The sequence below is a fragment of the Amia ocellicauda genome, chromosome 14 (genome assembly GCF_036373705.1).
Source record: "Amia ocellicauda isolate fAmiCal2 chromosome 14, fAmiCal2.hap1, whole genome shotgun sequence".
Taxonomy (NCBI): Eukaryota; Metazoa; Chordata; class Actinopteri; order Amiiformes; family Amiidae; genus Amia; species Amia ocellicauda.
Genome location: NC_089863.1, coordinates 25,364,109 through 25,389,334, shown reverse-complemented (window position 1 = coordinate 25,389,334; position 25,226 = coordinate 25,364,109). Strand labels below are relative to the sequence as shown.

Genomic DNA, 25,226 nt, shown 5'->3' with positions numbered 1-25,226 from the left:
TGCTTATTTCCTGCAGCCAACGCGGAGTAATGTATTTTCATCGTGACACATACTGTGTCTTGTGAAAAATAAAGTCACATTGCTTTCTTTTTCGTTTAATAAATGTGACCAACATGTTATTTTTATGCATGCCAGGCAATCCCCATCTGCGTGTTTGCTGGCGTAGCTGTAGATATAATGCTTAATTACACATTTAAAAAAATATAATTTGTAGAACCGATTTTGCATATTACACAGTTGTGCAGCTGTTGGATGCAGGTTCTCCAACTCAGTTTATTAAAACAAAACATAGAAGAAGAAAAAACAGCAAGAAAGAAAAGAAAAGACAAAAAACTCGATTTATAAAAAATCCCATGCGTGGAATCCTTGTTTATTGCCCAGATCAATATCACACAAAGGGAACATAGTAACACATCTTGGATATTAAAATATTAGGATATATATAACTCTTGTTTTCACACTTTGACTGATGATTGAGTGCTCAATTACTTAATTGAACCTTTGAAGTAGTAATCTGCTTAGATCTGACTGTTTAAATTGTGTAATAAAAGATTAGGTTATTTAATAAGTTATTTATACAATTCCATATTATTAGTTGAATTAAGGGTTCAATTAAGTAATTAAGGACTAGTGAAGGAATCCACTGCAGTAGGTTATATAGGCCTTTATAAATAATTGGGGGGTTTAAAAATTGCTTTAGCGGAGTGATTTTCCCAGTTAAATGCCTAAATTCACAGCTGAAGTGCAAACTTTCCTGTCCCTTCATGAGCTTGTTGGAAGAGCACTGGTCTACAGCAGGGGTTTCCTTGTCTGGGCCTGGACTGACAGGATCAGGGTGTCAGGCCAATAGCTCTCTGTAGGGGCTCTGTTATGGGACTAATTACCTCATAACCCAAGATAATTTAATGCTCCTCTCTAGGGTATGCAATTTTTTGGAAGTCAGGTTCCTCAAATCCACAAGGAAGCCATCAAACGGAAATGTATCTTCAAAAAGAAAAACTAATACATCCGGTTTGAGAAGGGAAAAAAAGGAATTGAGAGAACTTGGTATGTTTCTGTTTTTGTTTGTTTGCTGGTTGTTGTCCTGAAATATATCTACTTTATATAAAAACATTGTGACTTTTATTTATTTACTGTTTTTATTTTATTTTTCCCTATTCATGTGTAATGTTAATTGCTGTGGCAACACTGCAGACTTGTTTGTTATGTCAATACAGCACCTTGAATTGAATTGAGTGAGAAGTTTTCAGCGGTGTAAGCGCTCCCTCATGTGACGTTTTGGGGAATTACACTATTATATCAATGTTTTGGGGAATTACAATGTAATAACAATGGTCCCTTTGTACATAGGCCTACACTATATTCTTCCAAATTTAAATTTAAATTCTTCCATCAATTAAAAGTAAAATTTCTTATATGTATATTCCAACAACAACAACAACAACAACAACAATAATACAATAACAACAACAATAATAATAATAATAATAATAATAATAATAATAATAATAATAATAATAATAATAGGAAATTATCTCAGAAGAGAAGCTGGTGCAAGTGCTTCAATTCAATGTTTTGATCTCTGTATCGTGATTAAATACTGTTCCCCCTTCCGATTCTTCCTAGATATTAAAGAGAACCCCCTGAACGGCGCCCTCTGTTGGCACACAGGCATATTACAGACAATGTTTCCCATGTCTCTGCCAGGGATGGACAGACGAAGCAGGATTGCAATCTTATTGGTTTGCATTGTTCCCAAGGGTCAATGTAGAAGTAATAGCAAAGGGGAGACAGAATGGCATGGCGACACCAAAGAAAACAACAGCAACAAAACCACATTGCATCAGTAGGAAGACTTCAGTCTCTCACACGATTGGGAATACAGGGAAGCTGGCGACGCCGCAGTGGTTGTTGCGATTCCTGGCCATCCGCATAAAGCCCTTTTCGCCCCAGTTTGGTCCCCAACTGCAACAAACCAACCGAGATTAAGAGCGTCAATTGAGGTTGAGGGTGAAGACTGGAGTAGGGTGGAAACTAGCCAGCCACACCCAGATGCAAGGATAACTGGTCTTAAATGGTGTTATGGGACGTCTGTGTTTAAGTGAAACGTTTTGGACCCAGCAGCCGGTACCTGTTCTTCAGCAGCCAGTAATCTTGGCCCTTCTCCGAGCCGTAGCCCACAACCAGGACAGCATGGTTCACCTTCAAACTCGTACAAGCTGGGTCATAATACAATCCTGTTGCAGAGAAAGGAGGATAATATGCAAAATACCAACCTGAACAACCTCGAGCAAATCTTCGAAGAAAAAATTTACCAAAATCACTCCGACACTGTGTGCAAAGCTGGTACTTATCTACCCCAAAAGACTTAAAGCTGTTATTGCAGCGAAAGGTGGCTCTACCAAATATGAATGTGTGGCGGTATTTTTATTTTTATTCTAAATATTTCCCAACAGAAAACTAATGTCACCTTTGAGATTCACTGAGTTTCAGTGTTTTAAATCAGTGTACCATTTGTAATTCAGTAACATGAGACAGTAACAGTTTGGTCCAAGTCTGACTATTTTTGCAAGGAAGTGGGTATATATGTATGTATTTTAACACCAATCAATCATTTATTTTCAAATTGTGCCTTTTCAAAGATATCAGCATCTCAAAGAATCGCCTTGCAAGTGAAAGTAAAACAAAATACGCAGACAAAAATATTTCAGATGTGTGTCCTGTCTATAATATGTATGTAATGCAATCTCAGATTAGTTCGATTCATTATTATAATTATTTTTATTTAGTGTACCTCCTACAGCTTCTCAAATGGGATCTTTTGTGCATTTTACCTTACATAGTTTGACAAAGGTGGCACTAGTTTGAAATGGGCAATCGGCCTCCTCTCGTTAGTATAACCTCTCTTTGTCTCACCCACCCACCCACAGACTCACCACCCCGGTAGTAGAGAAAGGTGTGTTGGTGAGCGTTGACTCCCACGGATATGGGCCCGATGTTGGCGACGGCTTGCTGCAGGGCTCTCTCGTTCCCGTGTGGCAGGAGCCGGTACGATGAGCACATGGCCGCTTTCCCTTTTGGGGAATAGCGACACTTTCCTAGCTGGAGGGGAGACGGGGGCGAAAGTTTGAGAGCACGAAAATTTTACTAAAAATACATGCGTTCGTACATAGATGTATTATTATTATTCACAATTATGTTTAACAGGATACCAAGCATCCACATACACGCTATACGGGTAGATACATATGCACACAAAGATAAAATCCATGAAACATAGACAAGAATATCGAATGTGGCAGAATATAGACCAGTGGTCCCCAGCCCTGGTCCTGGAGGAGACCCTAACCTGCTGTTTTTTGTTCCAACTGAGCTCTCAATTAGTTAATTGAACTTTTAATTGAACTAATAATGTCCTAAATCAGAGCCTTTTAATGATTTTAAACAGTAGGGGTTTTAAGTTAAGTATAGAATTGTATAAATAACTTTTTAAATAACCAACTCTTTTATTACACAGTTTAAAAAGTCAAATGTAAGCAGATTGTTACTTCAATTAAGGTTCAATTAAGTAATTGAGAGCTTGGTTGGAACAAATACCAGCAGGGTAGGGACTCCTCCAGGACCAGGGTTGGGACCCCCTGATGTAAACTATGGTCTCTTATTTGGCGGGGCCAGCCCACCTTCTTCTCATATGGGTAGAAGGTCTCAGAGTCAATGCCCTTGTTCTGCTCGACGTAGTGGAATGCCTTGGTGAGGAAGCCCCCGCGGCAGCCGTGGTTGCCATACACGAGGGAGCAGTCCATCAGATTCTGTGGGCTCAGGTCCACCAGTTTGCCCAACTTCTTCTTCATCTGGCCTTCCAGGGACCCCACCGCGCTGAAGGCCCAGCAAGAGCCACACGCACCCTGAGAGAGACAGACAGGCAGCCGACCATTTTAACTGTTTTCCTGTGTTCCCCTGTTAATCCGGGGCAAAACTGTTGTGTACAAAAATGGACTCACATCAAATCGATAAATTTAAGAACAAATAATGTACCTCATTTTAATTCACAGGCTCAAACATAGTCGGTAATGGTCATCCAGAAGAAGTACATAAGAAGCTGTTTACAGCACCTGGCCACTAGGGTGGCCCCTTGCAGGTTTCGAATCATTTATGGATTTTGGTCATGAGCGAGTCGTGCTGAGGGGCATCATGAAATCAAACATAATAATTTATGATTAAAAACCTGCCAACAATTTGTGGCTGCATGGTGTCTGTGTGCTAAGAGTTTGGGTGTGGGACAAAAAAATATATATTTTAGGATTACCAAGTGACCAAATTATAATGTTGCAAACAAGACAGAGAAAGATATCAATCTTTGATATCAATGGCGCAAAAAGCATAAAAAACTAAAAAGTAGAAAGAAAAACAAGCACAAGAGAAAGGTTTTGTAATATTATTTGGTTATGCTTGCTTGCATGCTGGCAAAAGTAACTGTTTTAATGACGATGACATGAAATGTGCAGATTAACCAGATGGCTGGTTGGCTGTATGTATGCTTTTTTTTCCTTGGTTACTTTAACTGGACAGTACAATCAGATGATGGGATTTGGCAATTGTAGCTTTGGTCTAGATAGATTTAAACCTGCAAAGTGTATAATAAATATCAGTCATGACCTTTGCTGACTGACATATCTCAGACTACACATGATGGGGTGCTGCTGACTATGACTTAGCCTGGAAAAAAAACATTGTAAACCACTAAATTTATGTCATTGTGAAAAATGGGATTAGGAAATGCAGGTCTACTGGATTATTTCACAGAATAATGAATTTAGGCTAAGGAACAGGTAGATTATTACTTCAACGTGATAGACAGACTAGACAGACCTAGTATGTGAGCAATTGTGCATAATACATAATGAGAAACATTTCTAATTCACAACATGCTGTGTCCATAAAGTTATATATATATATATATATATATATATATATATGCAAAAAGTTCTCTTTTTAGTGTTTACATGTATATTTGTACATATGTGTGCTTAAACAAATGTTTACAAGACAGTAGGCTTAAGCCTATGTTACTTTGTTGTTGTACGTAGTGGGCAACAGTGAGGGAGGAGGCAGAATAAAATACTGCTTAGGGTCCCCAAAAGGCTAGAAACGACCCATGTGGTCATCGTTTGACATTCACTGAAGTCTCCACCCTTGGCTTATTTGTGTTTATAATTGTTTTGCCCTGAACTCATATTTAAATTACTTCACTCTTTCTGTTTATTTTTTCAATCAGTTTAGGAAATTAGCTGCCTGGACACTTTCAGTGGGTGAGGCAAACATGGCTATATTGATAACGAACCTCCCTGTTGTTTCTGAGAGTTTCCACAAGTTTCCAACATCCTATTGATTCACTGTGGTCCTGTGTATTCCTCACACATCAGATTTCTTACACACTGAGCACCCCTCTCCCCTCACAGTACCTGGTTCTTAACTTTGGTGACCAACCCACTCTGTCTCCAGTCCAGCATGGCTGGCACGGGGGCAGAGCTTGGCGGTACGAAGGTGAGGTTGGCATCCAGATCCTCTGGCAGCTGCAGTCCATTCAGCATGGCGTCAGCTTCCTCTGCAGTCTGCAGAGACACAAAGAGTGTATCTGAAGTCAGTCGATTAATAAAACCTGTTCTGTCAGCTCTAGGTCCAATGCAGTCTATGGTGACATACATTCAATGGGCCAAGGTAGGTCTGGTTTATATTTATTTTGGTTAAATTAATGATATGAAGTGTGACATAGGGGGGTGGGCTGTGTGTCTCCATGGATGGGAGGGATGGGGAGGTGGGGAGGGACAGACCATTTCACAGCCTTGAAAAGTTACTATGCGAAAATACAGTGGGGGAAAAAAGTATTTGATCCCCTGCTGATTTTGTACGTTTGCCCACTGACAAAGAAATGATCAGTCTATAATTTTAATGGTAGGTGTATTTTAACAGTGAGAGACAGAATAACAGCAAAAAAATCCAGAAAAACGCATTTCAAAAAAGTTATAAATTGATTTGCATGTTAATGAGGGAAATAAGTATTTGACCCCTTCGACTTAGTACTTGGTGGCAAAACCCTTGTTGACAATCACAGAGGTCAGACGTTTCTTGTAGTTGGCCACCAGGTTTGCACACATCTCAGGAGGGATTTTGTCCCACTCCTCTTTGCAGATCCTCTCCAAGTCATTAAGGTTTCGAGGCTGACGTTTGGCAACTCGAACCTTCAGCTCCCTCCACAGATTTTCTATGGGATTAAGGTCTGGAGACTGGCTAGGCCACTCCAGGACCTTAATGTGCTTCTTCTTGAGACACTCCTTTGTTGCCTTGGCTGTGTGTTTTGGGTCATTGTCATGCTGGAATACCCATCCACGACCCATTTTCAATGCCCTGGCTGAGGGAAGGAGGTTCTCACCCAAGATTTGACGGTACATGGCCCCATCCATCGTCCCTTTGATGTGGTGCAGTTGTCCTGTCCCCTTAGCAGAAAAACACCCCCAAAGCATAATGTTTCCACCTCCATGTTTGACGGTGGGGATGGTGTTCTTGGGGTAATTCCTCCTCCTCCAAACACGGCGAGTTGAGTTGATGCCAAAGAGCTAGATTTTGGTCTCATCTGACCACAACACTCACCCAGTTCTCCTCTGAATCATTCATATGTTCATTGGCAAACTTCAGACGGGCCTGTACATGTGCTTTCTTGAGCAGGGGGACCTTGCGGGCGCTGCAGGATTTCAGTCCTTCACGGCGTAGTGTGTTACCAATTGTTTTCTTGGTGACTATGGTCCCAGCTGCCTTGAGATCATTAACAAGATCCTCCCGTGTAGTTCTGGGCTGATTCCTCACCGTTCTCATGATCATTGAAACTCCACGAGGTGAGATCTTGCATGGAGCCCCAGACCGAGGGAGACTGACAGTTATTTTGTGTTTCTTCCATTTGCGAATAATCGCACCAACTGTTGTCACCTTCTCACCAAGCTGCTTGGCGATGGTCTTGTAGCCCATTCCAGCCTTGTGTAGGTCTACAATCTTGTCCCTGACATCCTTGGACAGCTCTTTGGTCTTGGCCATGGTGGAGAGTTTGGAATCTGATTGATTGATTGCTTCTGTGGACAGGTGTCTTTTATACAGGTAACGAGCTGAGATTAGGAGCAGTCCCTTTAAGAGAGAGCTCCTAATCTCAGCTTGTTACCTGTATAAAAGACACCTGGGATCCAGAAATCTTGCTGATTGATAGGGGATCAAATACTTATTTCCCTCATTAACATGCAAATCAATGTATAACTTTTTTGAAATGTGTTTTTCTGGATTTTTTGGTTGTTATTCTGTCTCTCACTGTTAAAATACACCTACCATTAAAATTATAGACTGATAATTTCTTTGTCAGTGGGCAAACGTACAAAATCAGCAGGGGATCAAATACTTCTTTCCCTCACTGTAACTCCTAGCCCAGATCTGGGCACCAGCTAACATTGTCCCAATATCCCTAGTTATACTCCTCAACTCCCCGACCAAAACAATCAGGCACAGGTCAAAGTTGTTAGTCTTTAATTGGAGGACCTGTTGGAGGTCTGTTTTCCAAAAGTTTCTACTATAAGCTCAGGTTGGTAGTCGGTAGTCCATGATACGGTTTCTCTTCTCTCTCTATTTCCATCTCTCTCCCTTTCTCTCTCTCTCTCTCTCTCTCTCTCTCTCTCTCTCTCTCTCTCTCATTTTGTCTCATGTCTGCAGTGGAAAAGTACTATCAAGTGTACTTCAGTGTACCAACAAATTCATATTTTTTGGACTGTAATCTACCAGCGAGTGACATATGATTGTGAGTTTGTGTAGACTTTCTCTTTTCATTACATATATACAGACGGGTGACAAATTAAAGGAAAAGCCTGAATAAATGAGTATATGCATAGTATGCAATGAGTATAACGAATGCAGATGCCTCCGAACATGTGTGCTACATGATACAATTAAGCAATTAACATCCTATCTTGCTCTGTGGCATGTATACAAATGCTGAGCAGGGCCAGCTGGGAGTGGTCTCTTCTAGGATGACAATGCCCCATCCACAGGGCACGAGGGTCACTGAATGGTGTGATGAGTATGAAAATGATCTGAATCACATGCTATGGCCTTCACAGTCACCAGATCTCAATCCAATTGAACACCTATGGGAGATTCTGGACTGACGTGTTAGACAGCGCTCTCCACCACCATCATCAAAACCCCAAATGAGGGAATATCTTTTGGAAGAACGGTGTTCATCCTTCCAGTAGAGTTTAGAGACTCGTAGAATCTGTGCCAAGAGCATTGAAGCTGTTCTGGCGGCTTGTGGTGCCCAACACCTTACTGAGACACTTTATGTTAAGAACATAAGAACATAAGAACATAAGAAAATTTACAAACTAGAGGAGGCCATTCGACCCATCGTGCTCATTTGGTGTTCATTAATATCTAAGTGATCCAAGGATCCTATCCAGTCTATTTTTAAATGTTCCCAAACTTTCAACTTCTACCACATCGCTGGGGAGTTTGTTCAGATTGTGACGCCTCTCTGTGTAAAGAAGTGTCTCCTGTTTTCCGTTTTGAATGCCTTGAAGCCCAATTTCCATTTGTGTCCCCGGGTGCGTGTGTCCCTGCTGATCTGGAAAAGCTCCTCTGGTTTGATGTGGTCGATGACTTTCATGATTTTGTAGACTTGGATGAAGTCCCCATGTAGTCTCCTCTGTTCCAGGGTGAAAAGGTTCAGTTCCTCAGTCTCTCCAAGTAGGACTTTCCCTTCAGACCTGGAATAAGTCTGGTTGCTCTCCTCTGAACTATCTCTAGAGCAGCGATATCTTTCTTTAAGTGTGGAGCCCAGAACTGTACACATTATCCAGATGAGCTCTAACTAGTGCATTGTACAGTCTGAACATCACTGCCCTTGTTTTAAATTCTACACTTTTGACAATATACCCTAACATCCTGTTTGCCTTTTTTATTGCTTCCCCACATTGCTTGGATGGAGAAACTGAGGAGTCTCCTAGGTCTTTCTCATGCGTTACTTCATATAGATCTGTACCTGCCATAGTGTAATTATAGTGGACATTTTTGTTACCTGCATGTATTACCTTGCACTTGTCCACATTGAATTTAATTTGCCAGGTGTTGGCCCACAACTGAATATTATCTAAGTCCCTCTGAATAGCCTGTGCTGCCAAGATCGTATCTGCTGAGACACCTATTTTAGTATAATCTGCAAATTGGACAAGTTTGCTAACTATCCCAGAGTCCAGATCATTAATATAGATTAGAAAAAGCAAAGGCCCTAGTACTGATCCCTGTGGAACTCCACTAACAACCTCACTCCAGTTAGAAGCGACTCTTCTAATCAACACCCTCTGCTTCCTATACATCAATCAGTTCATAATCCATCTACTTACATTACCCTGAATGCCTACAGCTTCCAATCTGAGGATCAGTCTTTGGTGTGGAACCTTATCAAAAGCTTTCTGAAAATCTAAGTATATCATATCATATGCTTTCACACAATCTACAGCTGCAGTTGCATGTTCAAAAAATTCTAATAAATTAGTAAGACATGATCTGCCTCGTCTAAACCCATGTTGACTATCTCCAAGAATATGTTTTTTATTAAGATGCTCCTCTATTTTCTGTCTAATCATTTTTTCCAACATTTTACAAGTGATGCAGGTGAGACTGATTGGTCTGTAATTTCCTGGCTCAGTTTTGTCCCCTTTCTTGTGGATTGGTATGACATTTGTCGTCTTCCAGTCAGTTGGTACACCTTCTGTTCTAAGTGTCATTTGGAATATTTGACTTAGCGGCCTATAAATCATTTCCCTCATTTCTTTAAGTACTGTTGGAAATATACCATCTGGCGCAGGTGATTTGTTTGTTTTTAATTCTGCTAGTCCCTTTAGTACCTCCTCCTGATTTATCCTGATCTCTCTTAGGGTTTGACTGGACTGATTGTCAACCTGTGGCATGTCATCTGTTTTTTCTTTTGTAAAAACCTCTGTGAAATACTCATTTAGAACATTTGCCACATCTTGTTCTTTTTCCAAGATACCTCAATTTTTGCCCTTTATCTGTTTCACTTCCTCCTTTATTGACCGCTTGCTGTTGTTTATTATTGAAAAAAGCTCATTGCATTGGTTTTAGCTCCAAGAGCTATGTTTCTTTCCATTTCCCTCTTTGCTTTCCTGATCCCTTTCTTAAGATCTCTTTGCAGCTCAACATATTCTATGTATTTTGTTTAGTCTCCATCCCTTTTGTATGCGCTAAACAACATTTTATTTCTCTTGATATATATTTGCATACCTCTAATTAAACCATTTTGGCCACAGTTTTTTGGTCCTCAATTTGCTAAGTTTTGGTACAAATTTCTCCTGAACCTCAAGTAGTATATTCTTAAAATATAACCATCCATTCTCAACTGAATCTGTATCCAGTGTGCTCCAGTCTACCTCTTCTAAGTGCTGCCTCATACCTTCAAGGTTTGCTTTTCTGAAATTGTAGACCATTGTTTTAGACTTGTTCCTTGTTTTTTGAAAGAATGCCTCAAAGCTAACCATATTGTGATCACAATTTGCCATTGGTTCTCTAATTACTGTCCCCCTGACTCTATCTTGGTCATTTGAAAAGATTGTTTTTTCCATTCATTTGTCACCCATCTGTGTGTATGTGTGTATATGAAGCACAGCATTATAGGGTGTAATTGTACCATGTCTGCGAGGTGGTTGAGTCCCAGAGTGTAGGAGTGCAGGCCCATCGAAGCCTCCAGGTTGTGTTGTTCTGTCAGCCTCAAATTCTTCTCCCAGGTCAGCCTCCTCCCCAGCTCTTCCCTCTGTGCAGACAGAATTCACAGAGCGGTACAGAACATGCATAAACAGTTGGTAGTTTTGTAAGAATACAGTACAAATATATAAACACATATTCTAAGTATGTGAGTTTTGCAAACAGGCAGCCACACAGAGGAACACGCAGCCACACAGAGAAATATGCAGACACACAGAGAAGCACGCATACGGATGGAGAAATATGCAGACACACAGAGAAACACACAGGCACAGGGATAAACATGCAGAATTTGAACCATCACTTTGTGTTGTTCAGCGAGGGGAAGTGCACTACAGGTTTTGGCACTAAAATACATTCTGAGGGGGCAGCTTGGTTTGCCTTTCCATTTCCACCTTGCAACCAGAGTAGGACCCAGGTGTATGGGGAGTTCACGCCATTTTATAGCACAACAAGGGCCCCTCATGTTGGCATCTGTACAGCTGGGAAAACATGGAAAAAACCTATCCCTGTGCTAACTGACCAGTCCTGAAGTCTACATCACAATCCTCTTTGGTTACAGGACTTCTCTTGCATAGGGCCTAGTGCTGTTCTCTCTCAATCTCTCTTTCTATCTATCTCACACTCTCTCTCTTCCTCTCTCACTTTCTCGGACTTCACTGAACTTGTTAACTGGGGTGTGAAGACAGCTTATTTTTTTTCCTTTTCTTTACTTCCTTCTTTTGCAAACTCCAAATTGCTTAATGTCTTTTGATGCACGAAAGTTTAAGTACAAACACCCGTTCGCCAAATGCGTCACAAGCCCATGGACGTCATGGAGAGGCGAGTTATGGGTATGTATGGGTATATATGTACTCATATGTCCATATTAACAATGGTGACAAACTCATCCACCTATTCACTCTCTATATAGACTACATTTCCCACAATCCCCCTCCCTATCTCTGCCTGTGTCCTAGACTCTTCCTTACCTGGCTGCTGTAGTCTTTGCCATGGTAGCTCTTCCACATCTCCCAGTGCTCGTTCAGCGAGGCATGGCTGAAGACCAAAAGGACCGATAAGGAGAGTCCCTGGATCCACTGCATCCTAGTGCTGACCAATAGAAATGAAGCGAAACAGGCGAAAGGTCAGCGTGGGCTGTCAATCAGATCTGTTCTGAGGAAAGAATGTGAGGCGTAGTTTTAGGACGGCAGGGTGGGGTTTTGTTTCAAGATAGGGGTGGAAGAACGAGGTGCGACTTTGCACCCAGAGAAAAACTATTCAGGAAGTTAATTGAGCAATTGGTAGCATACCATAAGAAGCTAAAGTCCCGTCCCGTCCTGTCCCGCCCCCCCCTTCCAGTCCAAAATATCTGGTAATATGGTCTCAAAAGCATCTTAGAAATTGGGCTAGAACTCTATTGATTCTCTAAACTGAAATAAATGTATCTACCAACGTAGACAACCCCACCAAAGAAGTTGTCAATTTTGCACTATTTCGTTTATTTCATTAGGAGAGACATGATCCCTACTCTAAGTCTCTGGTTGTTAAATGACAGGGGTTCAAATGACAACACTATGGGGAAGTTAAGCCCCACTACATGTCTACAGGAAGAAAGACACAATTGTGTTGCATCCCAGCAAACTCACGTATCTAATTGTCTTACCAGAACATTTTCTTTCTGTGAATGACGCCGGTTCCGCATGGGTTTTTGTGTGGCAGTTGTCATTTCAATTTAAGACCAGTGTTCATCAAATTATAGCTCCATACCTCCCACAAGTCATTAAAGTGGAACGGGTTCCCCGAGTAATGTCACAACTTCCCTTTATTTGACAGTAAAAGGCACTTGAATGTGCCCACCTGTTTATTTTTATTGTGGTTGTCCTCTGCCCAGAATCATAAGATGCTCTGTGTTTTCATTAGGGTGGGGAGGGCTAGACAACTTGGTTCTTCCTCAGGGTTAGAAAGCAAAAATCAATCCACAATTCAGTGCAAAGAGAAAACAACCTTACCAGCTGCAGCTCTAGGATTAAATATAACTCACACACACATAGTTAAAATTACGCTATTCTCCATTTGTGTCAAGATATGAGGTATTTACAGGTAGTCGGCAAATAACTTGCCAATCGAACCAAGCCAAGTTAAATACGTGAGCTGGGATTTTGCATCATTGCATCATTCTTTTTTTACTCATTTGTGTTACACAGTGCCTGTCTATAGTGTTATAACCCCTACAAGTGTGATTTTTAAGTCATATTAGCCTTTCAACTTCAATGCAGAATTATCTGAAGCCTTGTCCAAACTGCAGCTTAGAGAGAATCTACCAGGGGGCCAGTGAGCCAAAAAAAAGAGGGGTAACACAGTTTATCTGTAGAAACCTCCTTCATTCACATGTCAGTTTTTTTATATATACATTTATATATTAATGTATATATATATATATATATATATATATATAGAGAGAGAGAGAGAGAGAGAGAGAGAGAGAGAGAGAGATCACGAGCCAAATATATATCATCAGGAAATCGCAAAAATCGGTCTGTGTTTAAACACAATCTGTACAGGTGTGCAAGTGAAACAGACTGAAGGTGGAGATATAGCAAACTCACCGCTCTCACCTTGCGTCACAGCAGAGATGGTTGTGTCCCTCTTAAGTTTCGGCTCCGTTCAGAAAGAAAGACTACAGTCACAGACCAGTCTACAGTGAAGGCTGACAAGAGGAAGTGCAACATTTCCTGCAACAGGTTTTTTATACTTTTTCATTTTGTTCTCACTCTTCCCCCCCCCTCTCTCTCTCTCTCTCTCTCTCTCTCCTCTCTCTGTGGGTGTCATGTGAATTATATTTCGGCTCCTTCTGTCTAGTGAGAGAACAGGGCAATGTGGTTTCTCTCTTTCTCTCATTCAGAGAAAAGACACAGTTCTTCTGCTGCTGGTGGTGGAAACGGCCAAGTGGAGCGAATGAGTGTTCACTTCTGAGTGACGTCTGAAGTTACATTGTTAAGGAGCTGAATACGCAACCCATTCATATTGATGTGGGGACACGGTGTTGGTGCATTTAAAGTTTATACCTAACTGAGTTAGTGGCTATTGCAGTATGAAGTTGTGGTTAAGGCTCATGGGTTGTGGGTTCACATTCTGGGTAATTCAGACATACACTTGAGCAAAGACACTCTACCCAGAATGCCTTAGTGAAAAGTCAGTAGTATAATCAAGTACTCTTGTAAGTCACCAAACAAATTCATAATAATTAAATGACTGTGGATTGTCTTCAAAGCCACTCCATTCCGAATCCTATTTTATAGTTGACTGGGTTTTGCCCTGCTGCGAAACACAGCCCTTATTTGTTGTCGAACAGGAGCCATCACTCTTTGGATTGTTCTCAGACATGAGCTCAAGTCCCCGTCGCCTTTCGGCAAGGAATACCTGGCCAAATAATGGAGGCGACACCAAAAAGTATCTGTCAGTTCACATTTTATTTAGGTAAAACAAAGAACTAAACAAAAACATAAACAAACCACAAAACCAGGGAACCAAGTGAACATGACATTGTTGGCAGCAGTGCGTGCTTTAGTCACACCCTGTGGCGGGATAAACAGTGTAAGGGCCAAAAGACACACCCATCGATAACCACGCGCCTGATACAGAAAAAAATGCCAACCTTAATACTGCCCAATCTATATTGTTCGCGACCTGCGCAAAACTCTGGTTTGCATTCCCAAGATGGTTGCCTTTTTCTCTCTCTCTAGGTATAAGGGACTCTACTTATAAGTCTACTTAAGGGACTTATACTCTCAAGAGTATAAGGGAATAACCCTGAATACTAAAATCAGATCGATGATCTGTGAAAACAACTCCAAAGGATAATGTTAATGCTTTGTGGGTGTCTCTAAACTTCAAACTGCTGTGCACAAACACAGATTTTTCCTGCCTTCCAGGAGCAGTGTTAAAGCCTCCCGAGGACAAGAGATGAAAGCCAAGGTTCAAGGTGTGTCATGAAACTGCTGCAACTGGTGGGTGTTCCTGAACCTGGGGTCCTCAGAAACAACCTAGGGTAGTACCCAAAAATTGCCTGCACACACCCCCCACCTTGACTTGATGTCAACTCTTGGACCTATGCGTACTGAGGTATTTTGATCCCCACTCCGGCTTTTAATAAGATATAAGTGATGTTACCATCAAGATTGTTATTAATCCATTCACTTTTCTTCGGCTGGCTAAGAATAGGGGCTCCCTCCCTAGGCTGAAGAATTCTGGGAGCCCCAGTTCCAAACCAAAAAGGCCACCCCCCACCTCCCCCAACAGAAAAAAACAGCACACATTTGTAATAAAAAAAAAAAAAAGTAAAATATTGGGCATGGGTTTTGATCTAGATTGGGTTAAAACATGGCACGACGGGCAGTTCTCTGTGGTCCATTCCTCTTCCGTGCCTCCTCCTCTTCCTCCTCTCTCTCTTTGTAGTTACATGATGGGGAAGCTGGCCAAGTTGGCGATGCCGCAGAAGTTGTTCCGGTTGCGTGCCATCAAGATGTAGCCCTTGTTGCCCCAATCCTCGCCCCAGCTGCGGCAGGAAAGAGAAACCGAACAAAAATTCAGTGACAGAGGGGAAACCTCTCCAACTGTACTGGAATTTAGCACTGGAATTTACGGATATATAAATCGTGTTAAGGGGAATACTGGAGTCGGTCTACATTTGCACACACCGGTGAGGCAACATGGCGGCCAACAACAGCTCAGTTTCCAGAGAGCTCCCTTTCCCACGGCACAGACACCGGTATGTTGCATCAGGTGCTCTAGTGATAAGCAGTTTTGCGGTGCTCTTAACAGTTGTCCACCCCTGCTCCAGATTCAAAGGGAATTGCACCGTACCTGTTCTTCACAATCCAGTACTTCTTGCCTTTTGGGGTCACGCCATAACCCACTGCCAGGACGGCATGGTTGATGTCGTCCTTGTTGCAGTTTTTGTCATAGTAGATGCCTGCAAAGAGAGTAGCAATTAAAATACGTATTATTTTTCTGTACTGCACTGAGAAAATGAAACTAAACCTCATGCACTTCCCTACAGCTGCTCACTATAGTCAGGGCTTTTCATTTGAGCGACAACGTCATCTCTCTTTGTTCTGGCCAGCACTGTGTGAGGTCGCAGTTTGGTTTCAATTTGGTTTTGACAATAGTATAATGGTAACGTATCATTTTTTGCGGGAACGTATCTCCTCTGAGTGCGCTGCAGCATTGAAATGGTTCCCCCTACATCTGCTTAGAAAATGTTATCTGATGGCTGCATAGTAATGTCTGTGTGCAATTTCAACACGTCAAGTGCAATTCTATTACTTTTGTTTTCTCCAGGAATGTCATTTCATAACATTATTTTACAAATGGTTTCCCAACTCGCGTCAATGTACAATGGTGTTATATCACCTATTTAAAGCATGTTGCATCGGTTGCAGATATCAATAAAAATCACTATAAAGTCAGATGTGTGAGAACACGCCCGCACACTTTAGGCTTCCATAGATACCCTGACACTTTTCCTTGTGACAGCACCAAGTCAACCACAATCAGCCAGGCTTTTGCTTCTGATTGGGTCCCTTGGAGTGGATAGAATGGGGTCGCTCCCTCCTATTGGCTGACCGTTCTCAATGCCTGTGTCCAGGTCTTTACACTCACCCTTCTTGTAGAACTGGAAGCTATAGAGGGTGGCATCAATGCCCACGGACACTGGCCCCACCTTGGCCACAGCCGCCTGCAGGGCCCTCTCGTTACCCTCTGGGATCTCCCTGTAGTTCTTGCAGGTGGCCGCCTTGCCCGTCTTATTGTAGGCACACTGCTCATCCTGTAAGGCACACAGACGCCAATGTGTAGAAGGTATATATAGTCTTTGATGCCTCCCTATCTCTATTTTCCCTCTGTTCATATCCTCAACATTGGAACGGCCAATCGCGATTCACCCCAACTGTCAATCCTTGCACCGTCAGCACGGATTAGCGATCAAGAGCATCGCGATCGATTTGTAACTGTAAGGTTGCAGGTTCAGATCCCATCTTGTGAGACTGCTGCTGTGCCCCTGAGCTACTTCATTCTCCTGGACTTTGCTTTAGCAAAAAAAAAAAAGATCTGAAAGTGGCTACCCATACATTGCTGCATAAACAAATTTGTCAGCCACATAAAAATATTACAGTTCTTATCTATTTCTCAGCAGATGCTCTTACTTAAAGCCGACTTGGCACAAATGACACACGCTTCACACAACATTTTACGAAAGAGCAGAGAGTACATTCTATAATACAGCTCTGGAAACAATTAAGAGACGACTCCAAGTTCAGAAATCAATGTTAAGTGGTCTCTTAATTTTTTCCAGAGCTGTTTAGGTCCCTATTGACATAGATCTGAAAGTACCTGCACCGAATAGGGTAAAGGTACAGTCATTCAAGGGAAGCAAAAATGTTGTCATAATTTTTGGAGACAATTGTAAAGTGCAAGAATAAGTACAGCAACATGCTGAGGTAGGTAAGTGCATGTTTAGAAAGTGCATGAATGTAATAACATGCATGCAGCCTGGGGGGGAGGTAATGTTATTTTTTATAGAGCCCTTACAAGCCAAAAAGTGTTCCAAAGCTCTATCAATAAAGTAAAACACAACAACACAATAAACAACTCATATAGAGTGAAAACAGCAAAAACATCCAGGAACAAATTAAGAAAACGCCATTTTAAAGTCTTTCAGCAATATTTCAATTTTTCAACTTGCACAGAATTTGATGGTTGGCGTTCATGGAAGTACCCACCTGTCCCACGTACGGGTAGGACTCCTCAGAGTCAATGCCGCGGTTGTTGCTGACGTATTTGAAGGCATTGGTCATGTAGCCGCCGCCGCAGCCGTCGTTGTCTGTCACACAGTCCACCAGGTTCTGGGGGCTGAGCGAGCGCAGCGTGCCCGTGGTCTTCTTCAGCTGGCCCTCCAGCGCCCCCACCGAACTGAACGCCCAGCACGAACCGCAAGAGCCCTGTGATGCCACACACACACACACACGCACACGCACACGCAAACACACAGCGTTAATGCCGTACGCCTTTCAGTCTTTCCCCATGACTGCTCTCTCTACGGTGCAGAAACTCCCCCCTTTCCAGTTTTGATCGTACTCATCCACCTCCCTTTTCTTTTTCTTTTTAAAGATTCTAAACAAATGCACTTCAAGTAAAAATAAATAAAGATGCAGGAATTATTCATGGTAGTCTGGGTCAATTGTTTTTGAATTGGTAGAATCCTGTACAGAAAGAAAATTCCAGTTAAGAGAACGGTGTATTTTTCAAATGACTCAAACTTAAAAACAACAACAATAATAATGAAAATCATACTGCGCATTTCTTTTGTGCATGTAAAATGTATTCAAATAAAATTGTGCATCAGGGGTGGTTTCCTGTCAGTGAGAAGTGTTCTGCCTGGAAAAAAAGGCTGCGGGTTCTTTGATGAGATCCTAAAAGGGGAACTTGCATGTAACATGCTTATGATATGAGTGCACTCTCCCAATGATGGGTGTTCATGGCACTAAAGTCACCCTAGAGGGCAGTACAGCTCTATTGTAAAGCAGATTAAGCTTCTGACTCCCGCAAGTCTCCTCAGGACCTAATGTTTTCGTGCTTGCGTTGCTTTAAATTCATCCTTCTCCACATCCTGGGTCCTGGGGAGCTACAGTACAGGAAATTCAGTTTTAAACTCCCTCGACGCTCTCGATAACACAACTGAACTAGGCGTTGGCTTCAAAACCTGGCAGATTGACCAAGATTGTGAGTCTGAGTGCTATATCAGATCATTTTTTTGTGTTTTTCTCACTCCCTAGCTTATACAATAGGTGCAGTGAATTGGTACCTGGTTTTTCACAGGCGTGACGTAGCCCAGCTTGCGGTAGTCGATGCTCTTGGGTAACTGCAGGTCGCCGTCGGGGATGAAAGTGTTGTTGGTGTCCCTGAAGGGGGGCACCTGTAGTCCGGTCAACTTCTCTGCCACCTCCTCTGTGGTCTGGGCAAGGGGAGAGTGGGGGGGAAATAGGGTGTAAGAGCAGGCGATGGAGAAGCCAAGGTCACAGTATGATTAGGCTGGAGTTCACTGTTCAGGTTCTGCTGAGCTCATATCACTTCATTAGGAACTTAATAATACTAATATTAATCTTTTTATATATATATATAGGGCATTTGAAGTCAGGACATCTCAAACAGATAAAACAAATAGACACATCAAAAAACACAACACATTTTATGTATTAAAATGCATATATAAGCATTCCCAATTTAGATTTAGAAATGATCTCAGAAATCGCAATGAACTTGCAGTTGCCTCACTGGACCCCAATCATAACTCATATTTTACTTACATTTAATTTTCAAATGAAGTTGGGTCAACAACCTTGATTAAATACAACCAACATTTCCTGATGAGGTAAGTGGTTTTAGGGTAATGGTGGCATAAGACGTAAATGCCCCCGTAAAAAAAAATTTACCTGCGTTGGAAAAAGAAAATAATGTTTGGGTAATATGAATAATGATGTGTTACTGGTATTTGGAGATAAGCAAAAGTGTCCCATGGCCCAAAATAGATTATGATGGAGTAAATGGAACAGCAAAGGTTTAAAAAGATTAAAAATGTACCTTCCTGAGGATACTGGTGGCGCAAAGCAATCTCCTGTGAGTATTGAATAACACATTAAAATATTTTTTTCCCCCCAGAACTATTATATTGACTTCTGTGTTTTCAAAACTTTGTGCAATACCCTTAAATCGAACACTGAAATGGGAAAATGGAGTTGTTTTGTGCCTATAGACTCTGAAAGCTGAGAATTCACTGGTGTCGGGCAGCCTGAAACCAGAACCATTATATCATAACCCAACCAGTCTAAATCGAGCTCTCCCAGTGTTATAGGAGTGGCCTGGTTTCTTGGCACTTCATGATGTCTCGGATTTATCCTACCCAGCCCCCTCGGACGCTCGTGAGATCCACAACGGGGGAATTATTTCCACATTCCTGAGAGCCTCAATCGTATTCATTTATGCCACTGCAGAGATCTATAGAGACCCCCCCACCCACATCCACGCTTCATTTGAAGCAATCTGCCATGGGTTCGTGTGTGATGAGCACATGCTAAGGGTGATGATGGAGGCGAGGCGAGGGTGTAGGGAGGGTTTCACACCATTTTTGTTGTCGACGTGCCATAAGACCCTTACTAGGCAAAGAATCTCTGTGTGTGGGGGGTGAGGGTGCAGTCAACTTACCATGTCTCCCAGGTTGTTCATGCCCAGCTCGTAGGTGTGGATGCCCAGCTCGAACTCCCGGTTGTGGGCCTCGATCAGCTGCAGGTTCTTCTCCCAGATGGAGCGGCGGATGATCTCTTCACTCTGTGGGGGGGGACAGACCTGATTACCTCCCGCACTACACCCCCATGGGGAAACAGCCCAGATTAGTGCATCAGTATGAGTTGGCTTTCAAAATCACGCAGGGGTCCAACGCAACCTTCCTCTCTGTGAGCAAATCGTCTGGCTTCTACTCCGCTACAGGCATTAAACTTTTAATTTGTTGTCCTGAGCTGTTCTTGTTTTGTGGTGGTTTTGTTCTGTTTATGATTTATCTGGTGCATTGACGGTTCTTCTTTTTTGAAATGCATTAGATTGTTTTGTTTGGTTTCTTGATTATTTTGTTATGTTTTTGTTTATCTAATGCATTTACTATTAATTTTCAATGCACCAGATAATAATAATAATAATAATAATAATAATAATAATAATTATTATTATTATTATTATTATTATTATTATTATTATTATTATTTATATCAGGATTTTAAATGTTTTTTAGAAAAGGATTTTAAATGTTTTAAAAGTATTAAAATTTGTATGGTTTTAATTTTGAATATCTAAAATACAATTCCAAATAAACAGTATTCTACTCCGCCACTGGCGCCATGGAGGAGAGAAACCGTCTGAATCCAAAGCCTTAAAATTTGATGAGAACCGCTTCCTTATCTAGATGAGGTTCTGAGAAATGGATTTCCATTGCGTCTCACATCTAAATACGTTCTGATGGTTAAAATGAAAGCCATTCAGAACATGTAACAATTTATAAAAAATTTAATACGCCAAAATTGCCCACATTCTTTCAATTTAAAATCCATCGGGATATAATGTAGTCAGTAATCCATATATTGATTTCATTGTAGAAATGATCCTCACCTTATATTCTCAAACTATAAAAACCTATATATGGATAACAGACTATACCCCCTATCACACAAGTATACAAAAAGGGGTCACTTGTGGCAGATGAAAAATATAGGGATCACGCATTTCGGCCGTATAGGAAACATATAAAAATACGCACTGCAAACGCCCCAGGCACAAACCTGAGTGACACAGTTTTACTTTTGTTTGCAGGACTTAGCACGTCTGAGCCGACAAAAACAAACACATCCTCTTTCTAGTTTTAATTCCCGAACCTCTGCACATCATTTAGTTATCTCATGAACGCCCCTGTGAACAAAAAGGGGAAATTTATCTACATGCTGCTCAGAACGGTTCCCATTTTGAGCTCGCTGTGGAAGGCAAACCAAGGTCACGTTTCCAGTAAAAAAATGAAAATGAAGAAAACAGACCAGACCAGGGGGGGTATTTTTGTTTTGTTTTAATTTACAGTTGCTGCTTATAGTAGGATTCTGCATGGTCTGCACCTCCTATAACACTGACCAGGTAGAGAAAGGCGTCATCTTTGCAACTTCTTAACTAAATAGTGCAGTGGGAGTTAGGGTGTCTCTTTCTTTGGGATTATCAAGTCTGACTTCATTGGGAGGGTCCATATCACAGAGGTTAATGAATTTAAAGAAAACTGCTCTGACCAGTTGGTTTGTTTTGTACAGAGAAGCCGACATTAACCCGGACTATGTGAAAACTCTGACCCACTCGCAACCGGCACCGGAAAACCCTGTACTGATGTAATACGGGATTAAGTTCGTGTCAGGTTTTCATTTGCTCCAGACCGCTCTGATTTTCAATTCCACTTTCTGTCTGATAGAGATGTTTGATGAGGGCCTGTAAAGATTAGGTATGACCCCTAGACTGGACTAGTAAAAATAGTGTGGGGGGTTTCCCCAGTATTTCTGGCACTGTACTTCCTGCTTCCTCTCCTGAAATACGCAAGCTGCCTGTAAGATGCAAGCATTAAAAAAGGAGTAAGCCGCTAGTAGCCTGACATAGAGGTTAGTATCTACTTAAGCTCACAGGATGGATGTCTCTCTGTCCCCCTCCCCACTTCTCTTCCAAACCCTTGACACCCCTTAGTGAGTCTCAGATGCTTCCCTTCTGTTGGGCGCTGACAGGAAACACAACATTAACCAGCGAGAGCGAGCAGAGATGTTTACGAGTGTGCACATCCAGCTCAAACAAGAACAGGAGTGACTCTGATAGCCTCTGTCTTGTATACAGGTGTTTCCCTGTATGATTATTTGTTTACTTATTAATTAGAAGATGCCCAGAGCGACTTCCAGTTGTCACAATACCAACTTCTCCCAAATCATTTCATATTATAGTGAGGGTATTACAGAGGTGGGGCCGGTCCAGTCTGGGCTGACCAAGAGGTGGCGGGTGACTCTATATACCACGAGAGGGAAAGGAGGGCAACTTACCAGGCCGTTGTACTGCTTCCTGTGGGTGATCTTCCAGTTCTCCCACTCGGAGTCAAGCCATTCCTGCTGGAAGGGGAAGGCCAGGGCAGAGGCCAGAAACAGCACCACGAATCCACACAGCAGCATCCTGGACCAGGCAGGGAGACAACAGGAAACGGGGTGGGAGAGGGGTTTGGGATGAAAATGTGTCAGCCAATCACAGTACACCAATCACTCGGTCCACTATTATTTATGTATTTAATTGTTTCTTTATTTATTAGCAGACGCTCTTATCCAGAGTGACTTACAGCATGAAAGAGCAATACAAGAGTGCCATAATACACTATAAAATGACAGATCAACAATTACAGGTTCAAAATTACACAGGTGCAGAGGTACAAAGGTATGCAACAACAAAAACAAAAAAAAGGATCAGCATCTGATAAACAAACACTATTATCGGCAGAAGCAACAGACACGTCAATTTAAAAACAGAGACTTCACGGCCCAGTGATTCTGCAAAAGTTTCGTTTCCTTATTTGTGTATTTTAAACGAAAGCGTTTAAAGCATTGTAAGACTGGTAACAGCTATTCTTAAGTTAGTCTTATGCTGCTTCGTATATCTATTATTTCTTTACAGTGAACATGTCAGTTAGACTTCTGAACATTACACTTTCGGCAACAATTAATATTTTTCCAGATAACAACAAACAACAAAAACAATAATAATGTTGACTTTGCTCATAGGTTGCAGTGAGAGAATTGTCTCAGCAAGGGCCATGACATCTGTCTATTACAAATCTACAGAATATGTTACTTTTTGTACATAGGTGTAATCCCCAATCATTTAAAAGCTCAAGAACAGTATACACGTATATTAATAAGACATTTCAACAATAGCGCATCATACTAAAAACCAAAATTCAGTTTTTGTGCAAGTTTTAATTTTATTTTTTGCAGAGATTTTGAGCCAAAGCGCACAGAAGTGAACTGAAAACTTTAAAACAAGCCACGTTTGCTGTTTTTGTGTGTGTGTGTGTGTGTGTGTGTGTGTGTGTGTGTGTGTGTGTGTGTGTGTGTGTCGGGGTGTGTGTGAGGGTGGGGGATACATTTTTGTCCAACGTTTAAAACGTATAGATATGCGTTGAAAAGAGAATAAAAAAAACAAGTCTGCAATACAAGAAAATAAACGGATTTACTTTTCCAAACGAATAGCATCGAAATGATTCGAACAACGTTTGAAAACAGCGCCCCCGATGCTCATAAAACATCATTGTGCATAATAATCATAATCATAATACAAATAAGAATAATTCAAGTTTTTAACTCTACCTGAAATCCAAGTGTCTGGTGTCTGTTTTTCACGGCTGCAGTTGAGTTGTTGCTGAGTCGCACAGCAGCCCCTATATATACGCCTCGCTTTTCAGGAAGTTTAATTCCCGAGCCAAAGGGGGTGGGAAAAAAAAAAAAAAAAGTTTCGGGAAGTTGTATTCCAGATGGAGTCGATTACTTTCTGTGCAAAACAAAGCTCCAGCAATCCCTAGTACCGGGGTACAGTCATCCCTACCTCGTGTCTTACTTTAAACGAGTATTTCCTGTCAGACCTGTGTGATTAATTAATTAATTAATAACCGTAATAACGTCACAAGTTTACCATCAAGCAGAGACAAATACAACCACCGCTGTTCTGCATATGAAAGATGCGTTGCTGCTGTAGAAATACACAATCTGATTCATTTCCTAACTTAAATCTATCGACATGGGCTATGCACCTGCAGTCGTGCGACGTACTCATAAACTGTAGATCTGAATGTAATCTACTTTTAATCTGGCACTGGCACACTTTTTTGTGAATTTTCGTTAAATAGTTAAATAGTTTCAGTTTGTGCAAGTTGGTGGCCACTACTGTCAGGTATGCGCAGTGTTACCTTGACTGTGAATGAATGCCAGATGGGTCACAGCGGCTCTGTCTACCACAGTCAGACATGCACAGTGGTTGTGAGGAGGGCTGTTGTGGTTATATTTCCCGGAGGAGAGGCCACCATTACACCTCAAACGATGGAGCTACCCTAGAGCAGTTTCTTCTCCTCAAGCTGAGAGAGGGTTGAGCATTTTCTTGTCATGTGAAGCGCTCCTTGGGTACTTGTGGTGAAGGGTGCTATACAAAATAAATGCTGATTGATTGATTGATATATTGATTGGTTTGCCAGTGCTGAAATATTAAGTGAGGCTAAAGTCAGCACAGGTTAGCTGACCTTCTTGATAAAGTGCAGGCCTCTCTCAACCATCAGAAAGCGCGAATCATTGCCATGTCGGACTGAACTGGTCGGCACCTTGACCTGATAGGGGTGCACAGTTTCAATGGATCGCTGAAGGGGGTGATCTCTCTCAGTACAGAAGTGCCAGATATTTTCAGCTCTGGATTTCGCTTAATTCCCGATCAAGCTACCCTGGCCTCCACTAAATTCAGTTGCTGTGTGTGTGCTGAGGTGGAGGTGTTGAGGTAGAGCAGGCTGACCCTTGGACGGTCAGGGCCTCTGCTACGACCAGTTTATAAGTTGCGACACAAGCCCCTTCCCTGCTGGTTTTTGTTCCAACCGACCTCTTAATTATATAATTGAGCCTTATATCGCATTGTTAGTTCAATTACGGATTCAATTAAGCAATTAAGATCTCAGTTAGAACAAAAACCAACAGGATAGAGGGTCCAACAGGACCAGTTTGGGAATCCCTGGGTTACAGTATACAACCCCCCTCACCGGCCACCATCCCCACCTCCTCCACTTCCACGATCCAACA

The 25,226-nt window shown here is 41.8% G+C and overlaps 2 protein-coding genes across 4 annotated transcripts; both read right to left on the bottom strand.

The window, feature by feature from the left end:
- Window positions 1-334: 334 nt before the first annotated feature.
- On the bottom strand, window positions 335-13,506 carry LOC136767527 (cathepsin S). Of its 3 annotated transcripts, none has more exons than XM_066721366.1 (8): window positions 13,398-13,506; window positions 11,781-11,964; window positions 10,736-10,858; window positions 5,463-5,612; window positions 3,681-3,905; window positions 2,937-3,102; window positions 2,132-2,237; window positions 335-1,965 (listed from the first exon to the last, which is right to left on the bottom strand). In XM_066721366.1, the coding sequence occupies exons 2-8, from the start codon at window positions 11,892-11,894 to the stop codon at window positions 1,866-1,868; spliced, it is 984 nt and encodes a 327-aa protein (XP_066577463.1). In that variant the 5' UTR covers window positions 11,895-11,964; window positions 13,398-13,506; the 3' UTR covers window positions 335-1,865. The 3 variants fall into 3 exon arrangements, with proteins under 3 accessions (XP_066577463.1, XP_066577464.1, XP_066577465.1); XM_066721367.1 differs by having other exon boundaries at window positions 11,781-11,959; XM_066721368.1 differs by having other exon boundaries at window positions 11,781-11,901.
- Window positions 13,507-14,242: 736 nt separating this feature from the next.
- On the bottom strand, window positions 14,243-23,914 carry LOC136767526 (cathepsin K-like). The gene is made up of 8 exons (XM_066721365.1): window positions 23,760-23,914; window positions 22,449-22,575; window positions 20,050-20,172; window positions 18,653-18,802; window positions 17,571-17,789; window positions 16,453-16,618; window positions 15,655-15,763; window positions 14,243-15,346 (listed from the first exon to the last, which is right to left on the bottom strand). Exons 2-8 carry the CDS (start codon window positions 22,572-22,574, stop codon window positions 15,247-15,249), a joined length of 993 nt encoding a protein of 330 aa, XP_066577462.1. The 5' UTR covers window position 22,575; window positions 23,760-23,914; the 3' UTR covers window positions 14,243-15,246.
- Between the last annotated feature and the right edge of the window lie 1,312 nt (window positions 23,915-25,226).

Bases quoted from the DNA above. Each gene is read 5' to 3' on its own strand.
- LOC136767527 (XM_066721366.1), bottom strand. From the start codon at position 11,894: ATGCAGTGGATCCAGGGACTCTCCTTATCGGTCCTTTTGGTCTTCAGC. The intron at 3,103-3,680 runs GTGGGCTGGCCC...TCTCCCCTCCAG, and splicing joins TCTACCCATATGAGAAGAAG to CTAGGAAAGTGTCGCTATTC. The intron at 2,238-2,936 runs GTGAGTCTGTGG...TCTCTGCAACAG, and splicing joins CTTTCTCTACTACCGGGGTG to GATTGTATTATGACCCAGCT.
- LOC136767526 (XM_066721365.1), bottom strand. From the start codon at position 22,574: ATGCTGCTGTGTGGATTCGTGGTGCTGTTTCTGGCCTCTGCCCTGGCC. The intron at 20,173-22,448 runs GTAAGTTGCCCT...CCCCCCCCACAG, and splicing joins GGAAGCAGTACAACGGCCTG to AGTGAAGAGATCATCCGCCG. The intron at 18,803-20,049 runs GTAAGTTGACTG...CCCCTTGCCCAG, and splicing joins TGAACAACCTGGGAGACATG to ACCACAGAGGAGGTGGCAGA.